General features: G+C 44.1%; 1 protein-coding gene across 5 annotated transcripts in view; it reads left to right on the forward strand.

The window, feature by feature from the left end:
• mib1 (MIB E3 ubiquitin protein ligase 1) overlaps nt 1-16,951 on the forward strand; it is a 52,365-nt gene that overhangs the window by 10,724 nt on the left and 24,690 nt on the right. For all 5 annotated transcript variants that reach the window (XM_071490823.1, XM_071490822.1, XM_071490824.1 and 2 more), the window contains exons 8-12: nt 1,287-1,431; nt 1,553-1,686; nt 2,581-2,688; nt 2,859-3,056; nt 3,310-3,461. In XM_071490823.1, coding sequence (XP_071346924.1) covers nt 1,287-1,431; nt 1,553-1,686; nt 2,581-2,688; nt 2,859-3,056; nt 3,310-3,461 — 737 coding nt within the window. The remainder of the gene's footprint in view (nt 1-1,286; nt 1,432-1,552; nt 1,687-2,580; nt 2,689-2,858; nt 3,057-3,309; nt 3,462-16,951) is intronic.

Here is a 16,951-nt window from a genome sequence, read left to right on the forward strand (position 1 = left end):
AAGAGTTTCAAATATGTTCACGCTGGGCCTTAATTATTTAAATTTAATACTGACATAAAATGTGCAGTAGCCCTCTTTCAATAACATGATGGTTTTATGATTGATTTTCAGAAAATGTTTGCAGGATAATTTTAGAAATATGCCTGAAACGATCCACTGGAGTGTAGCTCTAAAGTTACAAAACATCATTGAATCTAAACTACGCTCCAGTAGATGCTTTCATTTAAACCTGATGAGGAAAATCTGTGTAATGTTTGGTACCTGGAAATCTGAGAAAATCAGAGTTATTATTGGCATATATTTTTTTAATTAGAATTTTTACTTGCACTTCATCGCAGGCACAAAATTTGTATGCAAGAACCCTCTGTAAATTAGGCTCAGTTCATCTAACTGTCTGTGTAATTTTCTGCTGTTCCCTTCACACTTGGCAGAGCCAGTCCTTCATCTTCTTAAAAAAAAAAAACATTGCAGTATTATTATTGTTATTAACACGCAGAGACACAATTTCACCCCTCAAATCAATCCACTGCTGTTTGGCTAGTTCTTTATTTATTTATCTTTTTTCTGTCTCAACTAGACGTTATTCTTCCCTTATTATGAAGTTTATTCACTGCTGCCCAGCACGCCTTAGGTTATGTAACTCCAGTCTACTCCAATATGCCACTTGTCCCTGCCAAACTGGCCCCCCTCAGCAACTAATGAGCCTTAAAACCCTGAGATGGGTTGTAGCTTTGATCACTAACCACGGCTGTTTGCCGCCCGCTGCTGCTTCTACTGCAGCAGTCTCCATTATTGATGGCATCCTCCAGGACAGCCCCAGACCCGGCTCGACAGACTTAAAGTGCCTCTTTCTCATATAGCCTGGATCGAGATGATATGATTCAAAATTGGAAAGCATTTTGCTCTGCGCTCTCTGTATTGCTTGTATAGATGAGGAATAGTCTTGCAAGCAGAGGGGTCTCTTTCTTTTATATCCATCTTCTTTCTTGTGCAAGTGAATGTTCTCTGAATAAGCGGCTTTAATCTATAATATTTTGTTTTTTCTGTCAGCTTTCATTTTTGCAATGAGCTTTGTTTCTTCTCCGTGTCCAACAACTGCTTTGTTTAGCGGGTATTTTCTCCACTTGATTCTTTCTTCCCACCTCTGCTTTCATTTTTTTCCCGCTCTTTCTCACAGTCTCCCTCTCTTTTTCCTCTGCGACATACAGACTCTGTGACACAAATCGTAGCTTAAAGAAAACAACCCTCCCACCTCTAATGAGTTTGTTGCAACATTTTATCCACAGACCTTAGGCAAGGTGGGTCGCGTTCAGCAAATCTACTCTGACAGTGACCTGAAGGTCGAGGTTTGCGGAACTTCTTGGACGTACAATCCTGCTGCTGTCACCAAGATCGCCCCCTCTGGCTCTGCTGTCAGCAACGCCTCTGGAGGTATGTGTGAAAAAGCACCACTGACAGAGAGAGTGTCATCTTAGCTCTTTGTCTTCACTGTTTCCTCTTTTCTGACTCCTACACTCAAACACTTTCTGATGTTCTCCCCTTGTTTGGTCAGAGCGTCTGTCTCAGTTGCTGAAAAAACTATTTGAGACACAAGAGTCCGGAGACATCAATGAGGAGCTGGTCAAGGCAGCAGCCAATGGAGACCTGGCCAAGGTGGAGGACATCCTTAAGAGACCGGATGTGGACGTAAGTGCCCCCAGCATTTTCGTAATTTGATATGAGCAGCTGCTGGATTTCGAGAGGGGTTTTTGATGAACACCAAACAATTTTGCCCTTAAACATATAGAGATAATCTGACTGCACTGATAATTGGAGCTGGAATACTCCTGGCTGTGCTCTTCCCTGCTCACAGTATATTGAGGAGGCTGAGAGTCTCATAGGAAAGGGCTCTGAGATCCTCCCACTCCTGCACCTCTCTCAATCTGAAAAGCATTAAAGCTAGGCCCAGAGGAGGCACCAAGGACCATTGGTGTGCACTGCAGCACAGACCCAATTTACTCTCAGAATCAAGTGGAGATCCATAAACCCCATATGGTCGCAGACTGTGTTCTGACACATGCTGTAGGCCAGGGAAAACACCCCGTTGGTCACAGGACAGAGGTCTGTGCCTTGGAGAAGTTATGAGAACTGGTTACACCAAGTCTGCAATACTGTCTTCACTCAGAGCAGGAAAGAGTGAATGTGTGAGTATATATTTGTGTATGTGTGTGTGCGTGTGTGTGTGTGTCAGTGGTGAAGGCTGGCCAGATGCCCTACTGCCTTTCAGTGGAATTATTTGCTTAAAGCTGAGCACACTAAGCCCGGCCAAGTGATCCGCCTGCCAGGACAAGAGATGTCTCGAGACTCCCAAAGGAGTCCACATTAATATTTATGCTCTGAGTTTTTGCAGTGCTGCAGTTGGTGATGAAACATGCACGCACAGGCGCGCATGCACATCCGCACATACAAACGCTTAAACACACCTTCACCGATCTCTTAGCCCCTCAGGTGATCAGCTAATTCAGTAGATGCAGATCCAGACATGAAACATGACATTGTCGCGCACCCTTATTCTCACGTGGACTCTTGATGTGTTGGCAGGTGAACGGGCAGTGTGCTGGACACACGGCTATGCAGGCAGCCAGTCAGAACGGTCACGTGGATGTCTTAAAGCTGCTGCTTAAACACAATGTGGACCTGGAGGCTGAGGTTGGTATAATTAAAAAATAATGCTCTTCTCTCATCCACGTTCTTCCCAATCACAAATGCATCTCTTATTTTAGTGAATGTCACACAATATGACAAAAGGTAAAAAAAAAAAAAAAATCCAGTAGCAGACACAACACTGAGCCATAATGGGAGTGTGTTTCTGTGCTCAGGACAAAGATGGAGACCGGGCGGTACACCACGCAGCCTTTGGTGATGAAGGCTCTGTCATTGAGGTGCTGCAGAGGGGCGGTGCCGACTTGAATGCCAGGAACAAGCGAAGGCAGACTCCATTGCATATAGCTGTCAATAAAGGCCACCTGCAGGTGGTCAAAACCCTGCTGGACTTTGGATGCCACCCCAGCCTCCAGGTATCTGCCACAACACGTTAGTTATCTATTGAGAAATGCTTTGTGACACTAATTATGGCATTTCAAGCAGGAAACAGTAAAACAGAACCAAATATATACAACAGCACTGTCAAAGATCAGTCCCCTCAGTCTACATTGATTGCTGTTTACTGCTACTGTTTGTGATAATACATTAGCAGAGAGGTCATTTTAGGCTGGGTTTGTATCACTCATTAGTGAGACAGTAGTAAGTGACACAAAGTTTCCCATTTAGGATTCAGAGGGTGACACACCCCTGCACGATGCCATAAGCAAGAAGCGAGATGACATGCTGTCAGTGCTGCTGGAGGCCGGTGCTGACGTTACCATCACCAACAATAACGGGTTCAATGCCTTGCATCATGCAGCCCTGCGAGGAAATCCCAGGTATGAGACACTTAACTTCCTGCTTGCTGCCGCTAGCTGTCACACGTATCTGGTGTCTGCGAGGGGCCCAGGGCATGTTTAAGTGGAATCTGTGGAGAAATTGTCTGTTGGATCTCAATAAATGTCTGCTGAATGGTTTGAGTAAAGCCTTTATATTAGATACAGACACGCTGAATCCTAAAATCTTGCCTCAAAAAAGCCGTGGACATTCCTATTATCCACACTCTAAATTCATAGATAATGAGTAAGGTGGGAAAAATAATTGTTTTTTTTGATGCATTCTCATCCTTGAATGATTCAGCATCGATGCACAAAAACTCAGTAACAAGCAAAGAAAAGTATGGAAATCAAAAATTGAGCTGCACTATGAATCGAAATCAAATTGGAGTTACCCAGCAATCCTTAGCCCTAATTAGGAATGGGCACCGGATAAACTGTATTAGGTTGCACATGTGGCAGTAAGTCCACAAATATTTTCAGTACTCGGCTTAGTTTGCTTATTTACACTTGAGCATCGATTAATATTTGAACTCATTTATTCCTTGGTGTTGAATATTCAGCGCAACACAACTGAAACAGCTGTAACTTAAGAAAAAAGGAGAATGTCAGAGCATAATTGTGATTGAGTCATATGAAACTTTTGAAAAATATTTGTCAAAACTAGAACCACTAGGCTTTATATTCTGCTTCTTAGCAGCTAAAGGACAGAGGCCATGGCAGAAGCACTAATCTGCTGCTACTAATCCATTACTTAATCATCCCCCGTCGGAGGGAAAGATGCAGGCTCCCACCTACAGGTCTAAACTTGGAGGCAGACTAGGTTCAGTCATTGACACAAACAAAAATGGAAGATTTTAAATAACTGACTGAGGATCCCATTGAAGCATAAGACAATTAAAAGCATGGCAAGTTCACAATGTATTTATTTCACGAGTTGTTGTATTTGTTGTGAAGATCAATTTTCAGTCATGGATTTTTATTGCTTATTCTAATGTGTATAGGAATATGCAAAATGTGTAAATCGAACTCACAGATTACTCATCTATTAAGCATCTCCTGAAGACGTTGTGTTATACACTAATGCGGCCTTGTGTCCTGCCTTATCTTAAAATTTGCATAATCTAAGAAGAACTGACCACCTGATATTTCTTCCACAGATTCCTCTTAAACTTAAAAGTTTACTCCACTGCCTCAATGTTCACATGTTATTCACCTATAAGCTTTTCTTTGGGATCTCAGTTTAGTTTGACATTGATTGAAGTCTGAGTCAGGCCCATAGGCTTCATCTCCCCAGCAGATGGTATGGTCTCGATTGACATCAGACTACCTTTGAGGCCCTGAAAGCATCTGTCTTTTGCTGAGTTTTTTAAGCAGTGTAACTAATAGCCCTTGAAGTTCATTTGTTGTTTCTTTTTATTGTTATGCTTGTCCATCTCTGTGTGTTGTGAGCAGAGGCTGGCCTGCAGCGGCTGGCCCGTGCAGCAGCAGCAGCAGCAGCAGCAGCACGCCTTGTCCTTGGCCATTGCTATTTCTGGCTGCTGCAGATTGCTGCTCCGCACTTTGGCTGTTTTATTCTTGTCTCTCAACCATGAGCACATTAAAGATGGCTCAGAGAGACGGCTGTCTGCAGCAGGTTGATCATCCAGGGTCTCTTAAGGTGATGGACATTGACGTTTGACACGGTCAGCGTTATAGACTAGAGCGATTCCTAGAAAAGGTAACAGCTGCTTGCCTTTGCCGAGCGTTTTGGGTGTGTATGTGTATGTTTGCACATGAGCGTGGTTATCCCCGGCTAAATGTCATTCCCCTTCACTGGCATTCACTCCTTTGGCATGAGGACAAATGGAATTGAGGTCGAAGGGCTCTGGAACACCTGCCACCTGCCACAAGCCTGGCCAGACCCGGCCTTCCACCTCTGACACACCACACCAGGCCCTGTTTCCTGTGCAGTGCACCGATGAAGTGATTTGCAGATTGACATAGACATACAGACTAACACATAGAAACACAAAATATTGTTTATCAAGTTTAAAATCAGTAGTTATAAGATTGATCTTCCCTGAAATTCATAGGCAAATAGATTTAAATGACACACAGATTGTGGGTCATGATCATGGTATTAATAACAGTAATTATTTAGGACTTTTCAAAAACAAATTACTTAAAAGAAACACAGTGTTTTACAAAAAGACAAAGTCAGACAATGAATGAACCAGATGGGAAAACAGTAAACAATTAACAAACGAAGACAAAGTATGAACAGCAACAAATGTGCTGAAAGACACTGAATATAAAATAATTAAAGTCGCAATAAGATACTAAACTAGTTTGTCCTGTTTGATCCTCTTCAGAAGGTCGTTCCAGAGTTGATGATCCCCGAAATTCTTTAATTAAATGTAATTGTATAGATGTAGGTCTGTCTGATTAAAACCCACATTAAATCTTTTTTTCAAATTATACCATTAAATTACATAAATAAATAAAAATCACACACACACAAACACACACAAAAGTGGCCATATGGTCAGCAGTCCCAGCCTGACTTTGTAGTCCGAGAGGGAAGAAAAAAACATTACAAGGCTACTGTGTTGTCTTTTATTACACAGCCTTTAAACTTTAATGAATAATAGTAAATCTATTTAGGGAAGGTCACAAACTGGCAGAGTTTAAACAAAATTGTTCTTCTAAATATTATAAATTATAATTAGAAATATTAAAATGCAGTGGGTGTGTAATGTATAAAACCATGATTCAGAATATAAAGGAGTAGAAAGCTGTTCCGCCGTACAACTCATTGATTTAGTGTTGAAAAGTGCTGGAGTACGGTATTTTCTGTATTTGGGCCCCTGTCGTGCTGTGTGCGCATTGCTTGCTTTGGTCCGTGCTCTGTCCCCTTGCCTTCACAGAAACGAAGATATATGTCGCCTTCTCCAGTCTGCCCATTTACTTTTATTTCACGCTCGAGCTCCTGCAATATCAGGGAGACAGTCCACAAGTCCTAAAGCCCTCGAAAATCCCTCCCTTGGTTGAAGTGAAAGTACCTTGTCTGGTGTGTTTTTAGTGGAGAGGCAGTTATTTCGATAGAGTGCTTAGAGGAATTCTCACTAAAGAATCATATTTCTGAAAAAAACGTGCCCTTGATGACGGTCATGAAGAAGTGCTTGGAGTTGGAAGCTGATCAGAAGAATGTGACATGAAGCCTTTCTGGTTATTGATCGATGTTACTATTACTTCCTGATAGTAACTTTAAGAATTGGGTCTGCTCTGTCTCCTCATGTTTAGATTGAGCACCAGCACAGAATGTTCTGGCATTTGGGGCTTAAACAAGTCTAATCTATAATTTTTCATCGACACTGTAACAAAACAACAGGGGAAAAAATGCTTCCACTTTGTGTTCTTTTATGCTTTTTTTCTTTGTAAGTGATGTAAGTAATCAACGTCAGTAGCTTTCAGGTTCAAGTAGAGAGTTGGAGCGAGACACATAGGAAGAACCCTGTGGGTGACAGTTGAATTGTTCAGCTTGGAGTCCCAAACACTGAGACAAATCAACTCTACCAACAGGGATGCAGCGGGAACAGGGGAGTTTTACTATATTTCACCTCGTTCATGACTCACAGACACACACACCCACTACACAGTGTGTGTAAAGGCATTCCCTCATAAATTAGACCTAGTTGTTATGTTTTACAATTGCCAGTAAATTGAAAGTGCTGGTATAACCAGCAGTAACGTGTTCGGGAAAGGATTTTCTCAGCCATCCACATTGTGTGTTCTCCCTATGTGTGTTTACTGCAGCCCCAGCCTGCAAGGAGAGCCTGGCTCGTCTCTGTGTCTTTCCCTCGGGCTGCTAGAAGCCAGTAGCTGCTACAATACTGTAAACAATACGATTAATAGCCCATGACTCATAAACGAGCTCCAAACAAGCCCTGCAGCGGCGGTCTGTACTCTTTTTGCGTGTCACCTCCTTGTAATATTTGCCCTCCTCCCTCTGTCATGTAGTGCTCAGCTTTCTTTTAATATGGCAACATACAGGCAAATCCGTATGCTAATCGCCCCACCTGAGGAGATGGGAGGGCTCTGCAAGCATTCACACTGTCCTCTAAAATGCAGACCAGTATTCCCAATATAATGTCAGCACTAAAAGGCAGCACCATAATAGTAGTATCATAACGGAGATCACAGTTAGATAGAAAATAGTGTTGTAGGTCCATGGAGATAAATCTGTGAAATGGGTCAGATGTGTGCCGATATTTTCATTCACCCTCCCCCTTGCTCATTTCAGACGAGGCTAATCAAGTCAGACTACTGTGATTGCGTAAGGTAGTGCCTGTGACATTACTCGGTCAGATTTCGTGGCTGTCGGTCCAATGGAAAACACTTTTAATTTAAAAGAAACATAGAATGCAAAGCTTTTTTACAATTAACATAATAGTCAATTTCTGTTTGTTATACCCACATCCTCAAATCTGTTAAAGTAATTAGACCAATTTTGACCAATTTTGGAACAAATAATTCATGAGTGTTGCATATTGTCTGAGTTTGAAAACATGTCAGTTTGATACAGCATTAAGCGCCAAATTAGGAAGGCAAATGAAAAAGAGAGAGTAGAGAAGGAGGGAGGGAGGGTGGGGGAGACAGTGTGGAGGGAATTTGGTTTTATCTGCCTGCTTGTTCCGCAGTAACAACGAGTGAATGTGTGAGGCTGTAACTGTTTGCGAATGTCTGCTCCTGTGATTTGTGCGTTCAGCTCCTGTCCTCCAGAGCATCTGGCTCTCATCTACCCCAGCTTGTCCAACATCACTGCAGGAGGCTTCAGGGGTAGGAGGCCAAAGGCTTTGAAAGTGTGTTTGTGTGTATTGTACACTCTCTAAACAACTGAATTTTGGCCCTTGCTTATTTCTTCTACTCTCGCTGTTGTGTTTCTTCTTTAGATTCCTTTACATTGCTGTTTTACCCCCACTGAGCTGCATTAGCCATCTCCTTTATTTTTTTTCCTTTTGCCTATTCCCACCCACAGTGTAATTGACTGTTAGCATCCAGTGACAGTCAGTTTAGGAGGTGTCTTAGCGAGACAGCCGTACATTCTCACACAGACATGTGAGTGCTGTGTTTCTGAAATAGCGCACGCAGTCTACCCCCTGCTATTTTTGAAACAGCCATTGATAGTGCGGTCAGAATATCAATCCCTCCCGAGGCAGAGAGAGGCAACACTCAGTCAGGAAAGGGGACCAAAGTTTTGAAGCACGGATTGGTTTCTTTATTTGTCAAAAATGAGACAGATTTAGCATTGAACATGACAAATCGCCGAACGCTCCAGATGTTGTTGGTAGAGGAAAGCCATAAGCCAGTCATCATCAAGAAGTGGCGCGCTGCTGTTGCAGTGATTGTGTTGAAGGCATCTCAGCTCCTGTAGTCATCAAAGCATAGCTACAGCTGGTTGAAGGGGACCAAATCCATTCAAGAGGTGATTTGGTTCCATTTTACCAGCTTTAGCAAAGCATTGTGGAATCACTGTTTCAGAGACGGATGTGGGAACTGCTGAGTGAGTTGTCTGAAAGGCTGTACTGAAGGAAAGTTTTATCCAAAAAGTGCCGGAGCAACACAAAGCGAAGGAAAGGCCGTGTTGCATCCGAACATCTTATTAAAATCTGAGTTGTGGCTCATCACACCGTGTCCACCCACTAGGACAGCGCGGTGTCTCTTTCTCTCTGCTGCTTTTTCGGGTGCCTGTTCACCTTCACCCACTCTGTGAGACACGCAGATACATTTAGCACACTACACCCCATTTACCACCACACCAATAACGCACTGGTACAGTTGATCAACCTTACCTAACTTTCTCCTTTGCTGCCTCCCAGGCAGCCTATTTATCCTCCTTGCTATCTTTTTAAGTTTTATGCTTGCCCCCTCCCAGAGAGTGAGAAAAATTGTTCCCTGAGAAAAGGATAATAATAATCTGTGGCAGTGCACTTGAGTCAAATGTCCTGGAGTCATGAAGCAATTACAGGCTCTGACAGATGGGCCCTGCTGCAAGCACGCTGCTGCTCCGGTCACCGAGACGGCCAACAGACAAATGCGGAGGCACAACCACATACACAGACCCTCTCACTCATACTCCTACTGTAGCACTCTGGGGCATCAAGTCACAACATTAATTTAAACCAGTCATTTAAGTCCTGGAGACTGATTTGTAGTGCAGAGGGTAGTGTTTGAACAGTGACTGAGGGCAGATTATTTTATGTCTCTTTCAAGGCTCTACAGCAATACACTATTGTAGCATTTTCTACTAAAAATCCATCCTGCGCTAATACCAAAAATGATCACAGTAGCACTCACATAAAAAACATTGTGATTATGTTTTTGTGTGTGTGTGTGTGTGTGTGTGTGTGTGTGTGTGTGTGTGTGTGTGTGTGTGTGTGTGTGTGTGCGCGTGTGTGTGTGTGTGTGTGTGCGCGTGCGTGCGTGCGCGCCTACGCTTATGGTAGTTGTAGTCAATCATAAAATCACTAAACTATTTTGACTATTAGGGCAACATCAAACCAGCTGTCCCACATTTTAGCCACGCATAGTGCTGTTATGTAGTTTTTTTTTTCTTTTTAATTTCACTGCTGGAATATTTCCGCCACATTCAGCTTCTCAAATCGATGTCGATCTTTGCATTAAGAGACAGTTAAGCAACATTTATTTGGGCTATTTTCAGCTTTCATGTCCATCAGATTTTTTTTTCTTTGATACTATTTTGTAAGGGGAATTTGAAACATAGTCAGCTGTTATAATTATTGACTTTTTTCTGCCAAGGCACATAAGAGGTTCTCAGAGCGGCCAGCAACAGCTGAGGGATATACAGCACTGCTTGTAGACAGGATGGAGGTCAACATAGGGCTAGCTTGATATGGCACACCAGAGGCAAGTCTATTTGTAACATACACATGCACATTCATGCTTGCTCACTTACACACACACACACACACACACACACACACACACACACACATGCACAGTCTCTCAGTCACTCAGAGTCAGGTGGCCAGGCTGCTCACCTCGTCTAAGGGCCATAACAGGGCAAAAGCAAGGGGGGGACGACAGGCAGTGAGCATTTGATAATGTCAGCATCTGCTGTGTTTGTCACTCAGACAGCAGGTCATTGCTATTGAGGGCCTGGGAGAAACATGCAGTGCAAGCCATTCACTCCTGCACGCCTCTTATGTCTTGACAGGAAAGCAAGCTAGAGAGACAGGATATCATGGGTCTGAATGGTGGAAAAAACTGAAAGAACTGAATCCTAAAAACAGAGCTTCATTCTGACTCTCTCAAAAAAAAAAAAAGAAAAGATTTTTTTCACTTTAGATCTGGACTGAGTTGACCTTTTCTCATTTGTCTGTTTTAATGTTGGATTATTATAAACTGATTTGATCCTATTTAGCAGCAGTTAAAAAAATAACATAATTGATAATATCAATTCAGCTTTGTGTAAAATGTTGTGAATTTGATTCGAGCCACAGACTTTTGTTTTATTCTTCATAGCTCATATACGACTTATTTAGAGAATCTAAGCTATTTTTATGTTTACAACTTAAATGTTTTTAAACCATTATCAGTAAACTCAGCTTCAAAAAAATGCTGATTTTCAGTGTCGCTGTCACTGATGTCACCTCAGCTCAGATATTTCCTAATTCAGGGGAGATGGAATAAGTCAGCCCTACACTTGGCACATTAATCAGTTCAGAACGAAGTGTCTTGTATTTCAGCAGAATGGAGCTGTCCTACGAGAGTGGCATGCGTACACTTTTTTAATTGCTCCACTGCGGGAGAAATTCTGTAGTCACGGATACATTCCAGCCTGCAGCTGCTAACAACATTTGTTGTAATTTAGGAAAATAAATCTAATTTGATGAAAGCACTTTATATATATGCAGACACTGTATGTGTTTTAGTTTCACAATATCATTGATCATCCTTACAAGGTTTACTGTACAGTGAAATGACTGTTATAAATTTCTATTCTGTATTGTTAAGTCACTGATGAGCTAATTTGTGTAGAACTATCAAAATGCAGTGGCGGGTTATTTGCTTGTATTAACAATCTCATTTGTTTTATGCCTATTATCTCTTCCATTCGCTTTTTCATGCTGGAGTCAGAAAATTACCTTTAGCAGAGCAGTGATTCTACATTAAAGGGGTTTAAAGAGAGGTAAACCTGTGCTAAAACTGGCACGGGCCTTGTCTATGATCCATGGTCAGGCCAGAGAGAGGGTCAGAATAGGTGAAAGTGCTAGATATGAATAGCTCACCATGCAAACTACTCCCCACCGCCCCCCTGGCTTCATTTCTCTCCGTGCCTCTGTCCATATTCTGTTGCCTTTATTTGTTTGAAGCAGTCGACAATTGGAATCAGCTGACAGGCCAGAGTTGACCCTGATCCTGCATTGTCACTTTTTGATGGTCTAATCTGACTGCCATGCAGCCCAGCAAAGCATTTGGCAAGCATAGCAAACGTGAACAATGAGAGCAGGAATCGGGAGGGGTGGTGAGGGAGGGGAGCACGGGGCAGCCGGGTTGATGCAGGGTGGGGGTGCGGATAAGGGCAGCGGCATACAGGGAGGGCAGTCATAGTTAAACACACAAGATTGTTAACACGGAAGCCATATGATACAGCAGTAGGATAGAGCCAGCTTGTGGCAGCAGCAGCAGCAGCAGCAGCAGCAGCAGCAGCAGCAGCAGCAGCAGCAGTGTCTTTTCATTCTGCCTACTCAGCAACTATTTCCTGCTCTTTCAGTTGCATGTTTAAAGAAAAAAAAAGCCAGCAACAGTGGCAGAGCTTTGGTCCACTTCACTTTGCTTTCTTTTCCCCTTGAGCCATGTGGAAGGACTGGAAAAGATTATGGTATTAATGAACAGGAGCAGCTCCAGCATACCGCTCACTGTTTGCTGAAGTTGGTGCTAAGTTGCCGCTGGCTGAATTTCAAGGGCTGTAATGCAGTAAAATCACCCAATAATGAAAGGAGGCCCTGTTCATATGGCGATGTCACAAGGCGACTCTTTGCCCTTAGTTGGTGCAGGTGGCGAAAGTAGTGTCCTAAACTCATGCCGTGCAGAGCAAGGCCAAAACATGATTGTTATCATTTTATGCTAACTTACATAATTGTCCAATGAATTGTTGGATTGAATTGTTGTTGTTCAATTGCTGGCATATCTTGGATGATAGATTTTTATTGGCCAAGTCAGCCAATTTGAGAAAGCAGTAAGTTCCCTACAGCGATTATTGCTGCAGTGAGACTGCCCAGAGACAGTATATCTAATGTATGAGCCTCACCACTCACATTCATGCTCTCTTTACCCCTCTCTCTCCCTCCCTCTCACTCTCTCTCTCTCTCTCTCTCTGTCTTTACTTTGCTTGCTATTTTCTCTCACACCACAATCACAGCCATATTAACAATTTTGCAAAGCACAAACATATCCTCAGACAGTGCTGTCCAGCATCATTTTCCCAGAGCGAGGACTCGCACCTCGCCCAGAATACATACTTCTTTACATTCCATAGCTATCATATGTTCATATGGGTACATAAAGAAGTATGTACACCAAGGAGGTAATCTTAGGTATGAAATTTTCTCACCTTTCGCCAAGGTCAGGAAGTTATGAGCAGAACATTTTTCCTCACCGGTCTCTCTCTCCCAAGTATGGTAGTCTGCACTGTAAGGTGACTTTGAGCGTAAATTCAGTTCAACACTCAAGGCTTTCCTTTGGTTGCCATGTAAGGCTGAACAGCCAGTCCCCCCGCCCCTGAACATAACAAAAGTTTTGCAGTCCATACCATAGTTGACTGTAACAATGACCCCTGCTGTCCTCTAGACAACTGCGAGAAACTAGGAGGATCGGGGGAGGAATATAGCTCCCTTTTTTTTTTTTTTTTTTTTTTTTTTTTTTTTTTTTTTTACAGCTGATAGAAGGTAGTCTTTTTCTCTTTCCAGGGAAAAAATGTTGAGATTAAGGGATTGGACAAAAACGGCAGCAAAGAAGAGAAGAGTTTTCTCCTTGATAGAAAGTCCTTGGTGTGAGGTGCCTCTGTGTGCACCTCGTCTTGTGTGGCGATCATTTGCCGTGTCCCAGGAGCAGAGGTGCACCTATAAGCTGAATGGCCCCCGCTGACATACTAAACATGTTCACTTCTCTCCTCCCCCTGCTCTTTCAGTTAGTCTCCCCCACCGCCATCTCGTTCTCTGATTTCACCCCCCCCCGCCCCCCCCACACACACACCTCCCTCTTCCCCCTCCCCACCTGCTGTATCCTTTCTCCTCTCCCACCTCTCACTTCCACCAATATGTACCCCTCTCTTGCCTGTCTCTCTTGTGTCAGCGACGTCCCCAGTTGCTAGCGGGAGCGGTTGCTGATGTTTGAAAATGAGGGTGATCCAAGTGGAACAGGAAGCTATTGTGAGCAGGATTTGGGCTTTAGGCGCAGAGGCAGGCCATAGGTCACATGAAGGCGCTAATGCCCACTCAGCACTTGTGGATTGGTCCCGGTCATACCCCCCACCCACCACCAAAATCACCTCTCTCTCCCTCTCTCCCTCCCTCTCTCTCTCTCTCTCTCTCTATCTCTCTATCTCTCCCTCTCTCTATCTCTTTCTACCTCATTCTCTCTTTCTTCCCACACAGTTTTTTTATGGTCATCTTTTCTCGCTTCCTCTGATCAAACCTCACCTGTCTGTGTTTACAGTGACAGCAGCTGTTCTGTTGCAGAGGGGGTGGAACGGATCAATAACCATTTGCATGGTAGTGAGAATTATTCAGCAAGCCTCTAATGAATCTTTGCCCCAGACCAACACATTCCACAAGTCCACACTGCCTCCAACCACGCTAAGCTAGCCAGCAGGCTGAATGCTGAGGCAATGGGTGTAAATCGAAAAATGGATTAGGGGAGACCAGCTTAGGTTTGAGTTTAGAGACTGGGTGGCAGAGAACTAAATAAATGGGAAAAGTGGTGCAATGTTTTTGCAGTGGAAGGGTTTGGAATAGTAATGAGGGGAGGTTGAACTGGAGGTGACAGTTGTTCTCAGCACAAAGATAGGGTTGGGCAGGTGGATGAGCCTGGTCCTAAAGGTGTGACGTCCTGTTTAGGAAATGTCACAGCCACCCGAGAGGGTGAGCAAATAGGACGGAGAGGGGGTGAAATTCCTTCCCACAGACAGCGGAATGGAGGTTGGTGAACATGAACCAGCGAATTAGCCCAGTGGTTGTTGTGTCTGTTCTGGTTTGGGCGATAGTACTGCAGTACTGTGTGCCCTGCATGCCCTGCCTAGCCTATAGCAATCCGCTACACAGGGAGAGAGAGAGAAGAAACTGGGTTACTACCCTAAGTGCTGTGGGTTCAGCCAGTGACACACATCTAGTCAGCCAACCATTGCTGCCCAATATCCCCTCCCACCCATCCTCACCTTCCCCCAACCCCACATCTGTGTTAATACACTTCTCACAGCTGTGTGCCGTCAATCCGCTTTTCCCCCCGTTCAGAACTCCCGACCTGCCCGCTGTTCATTATTCTGATGCTTCGTCATCCCTCTGGTCGCCAGATTCCATCCTTCCACCCCAATCAGCCAGCATTAGGTTTAAAAGTGCGACGTGTCCTCAAACTTACCTCCCATCAATTAAGAATGCCAGTGACCTCCCCCGCCCCTCAGTTTAATTGAAAAGTGGTCTGGTAAGACCAAGAAAGAAAGAAAAAGATATTTTGAAAAAAGACAAAAATAACACATTAAAAGTCCCAGTAATTATAGTATCCTTAGTCACGGTGACAAAAAACATCTTGGAAGGTGTTGGAAGCTGAGGGCGAATTGTGCATAAGGGAATGTCGCTCCACACCAGTGCAGGTCTGAGTTAACGAGTCCGTCATTAGATAGCGGCAGAGCTGCAACCATGAAGCCTAATGAGCCAAAGAGCTCTGCTGCTGCAGCATGTCCGGCCAGTGCCAGGAACACAAGAGAGAGAGAGAGAGGAGAGAGAGAGCAAGACAAGAGAGGGAGGGAGGGAGAAAGAACAAGATGAGAGAGATAGAGTGGAGAGTGCAAAAAACAGGGCTAAAATCCATGTGGACCATAGCAACTCCCCAGCCTCCCTTTCCCCTGTTCAACCTCCTCCTGCATCCTCTTCCTCTCCATACTTTTTTTTCTTTTTTGTAAAGCCTTTATTTCCTCCCTTCTTCTAAGACAAGAGGAACAAGAGAAGGAGAAAAAAAAATGCCCAAAGGTGTTCTCTGGTTAAGTTCTGTCCCAGTGCTGCTGCTGCTGCTGCTGCTGCTGCTGCTGCTGCTGCTGCAGAACAGTACATTCCACTCCCCCTTTCGACTACGCGACTCACAGGCAAACCATGCGGTTAATAACTGATCGCATCCGAAGAAGAGAGAGGGAAGAGATGGGACAGGAGACGTCAAGGCCCGTCAGGGGGTAAACTCCGTCCGAAAGCGAAGGAAGAGCATATATTACCTGTCAGATCAGTTTCTTATCTGAGCTGCTCCTCCCCTCCTCTCCTCCTCTTCCCGTAGTGAAGAGAGCCATAATGACCTAGAGAGCGCTCCAGCTGCTGCAGCCATCGTGTGTGCCGGGTGCACGCCTGACTCGCTGAATCAGCTTCTATGATTCGGGGGAGGAGGGGTGGTGGCGGGTGGGTTGAGTGCCAGAGTCAGGGAGGGGAGGATGGGGAAAGGAGAGAAAGCGGGCAAACATACACACACACATATGCACACGCACACAACACATGCGCACACATTCCCACACAAACACAAGTCATACCTTTAGAAGAGGAAGATGTAGAGCTGCCATTTGAAAAAAAACAAAGAGGGATGGAGTGGGGGGGGGGGGGGGTCAGAGAGAGAAGAGGAAGAGAAGGAGGGGTAAAAAAAAAAAAAAAAAATTCTGCAGCACTCTCCTCTCCATCATGTGCATTCTGAGGGAGAGAGCTGGGAGGATGCCCTGGTCGGTGGAGGAGGCAGAAAGTATACCAACCGTCCTCCCACCCTGCCTTTTTCTTATTCCATCGACACACACACACACACACGCAGCCCCAGAGCTTTATCCTGCTCCTAAAATGCGCTTTTATTATTCAGTGGAACTTTATACAGCAGCTTAGAAGAGAGAGTTTACTGAATGTTTGAGAGCAGAATTGTGGTCGAGGTATTTAAAAAAGAAAAAAGAAAAGAGGTGTCTGTGCCTCTGCGGTAGAGGACAGCTGTACTTTTAATAGTCCCTTGCGATCTATGCAAATTTGATTACCATTGTCAGGGAGTAGAGATGAAGGATATTGCCATATCGTTTTGGTATTTTTGGTGTTGAGATTTTTTTGCACTTATAAGTGTTCAGTATGCAGTTTATGCATTCTTGAAAGTGCACCACAAGGGTCACCTTTTTAATAGGAAGAGATCACGCAGAGATGCTGCTGCAGTCGGGAGGGCAGAGAGCACAGGACGAACACAGTGGCAGCAAATTAGGAACAAGG

This window comes from Trachinotus anak, unplaced genomic scaffold, assembly GCF_046630095.1.
Source record: "Trachinotus anak isolate AG129_WGS33_773 ecotype Australia unplaced genomic scaffold, CSIRO_AGI_Tana_v1 ptg000012l, whole genome shotgun sequence".
NCBI classification, from domain to species: Eukaryota; Metazoa; Chordata; class Actinopteri; order Carangiformes; family Carangidae; genus Trachinotus; species Trachinotus anak.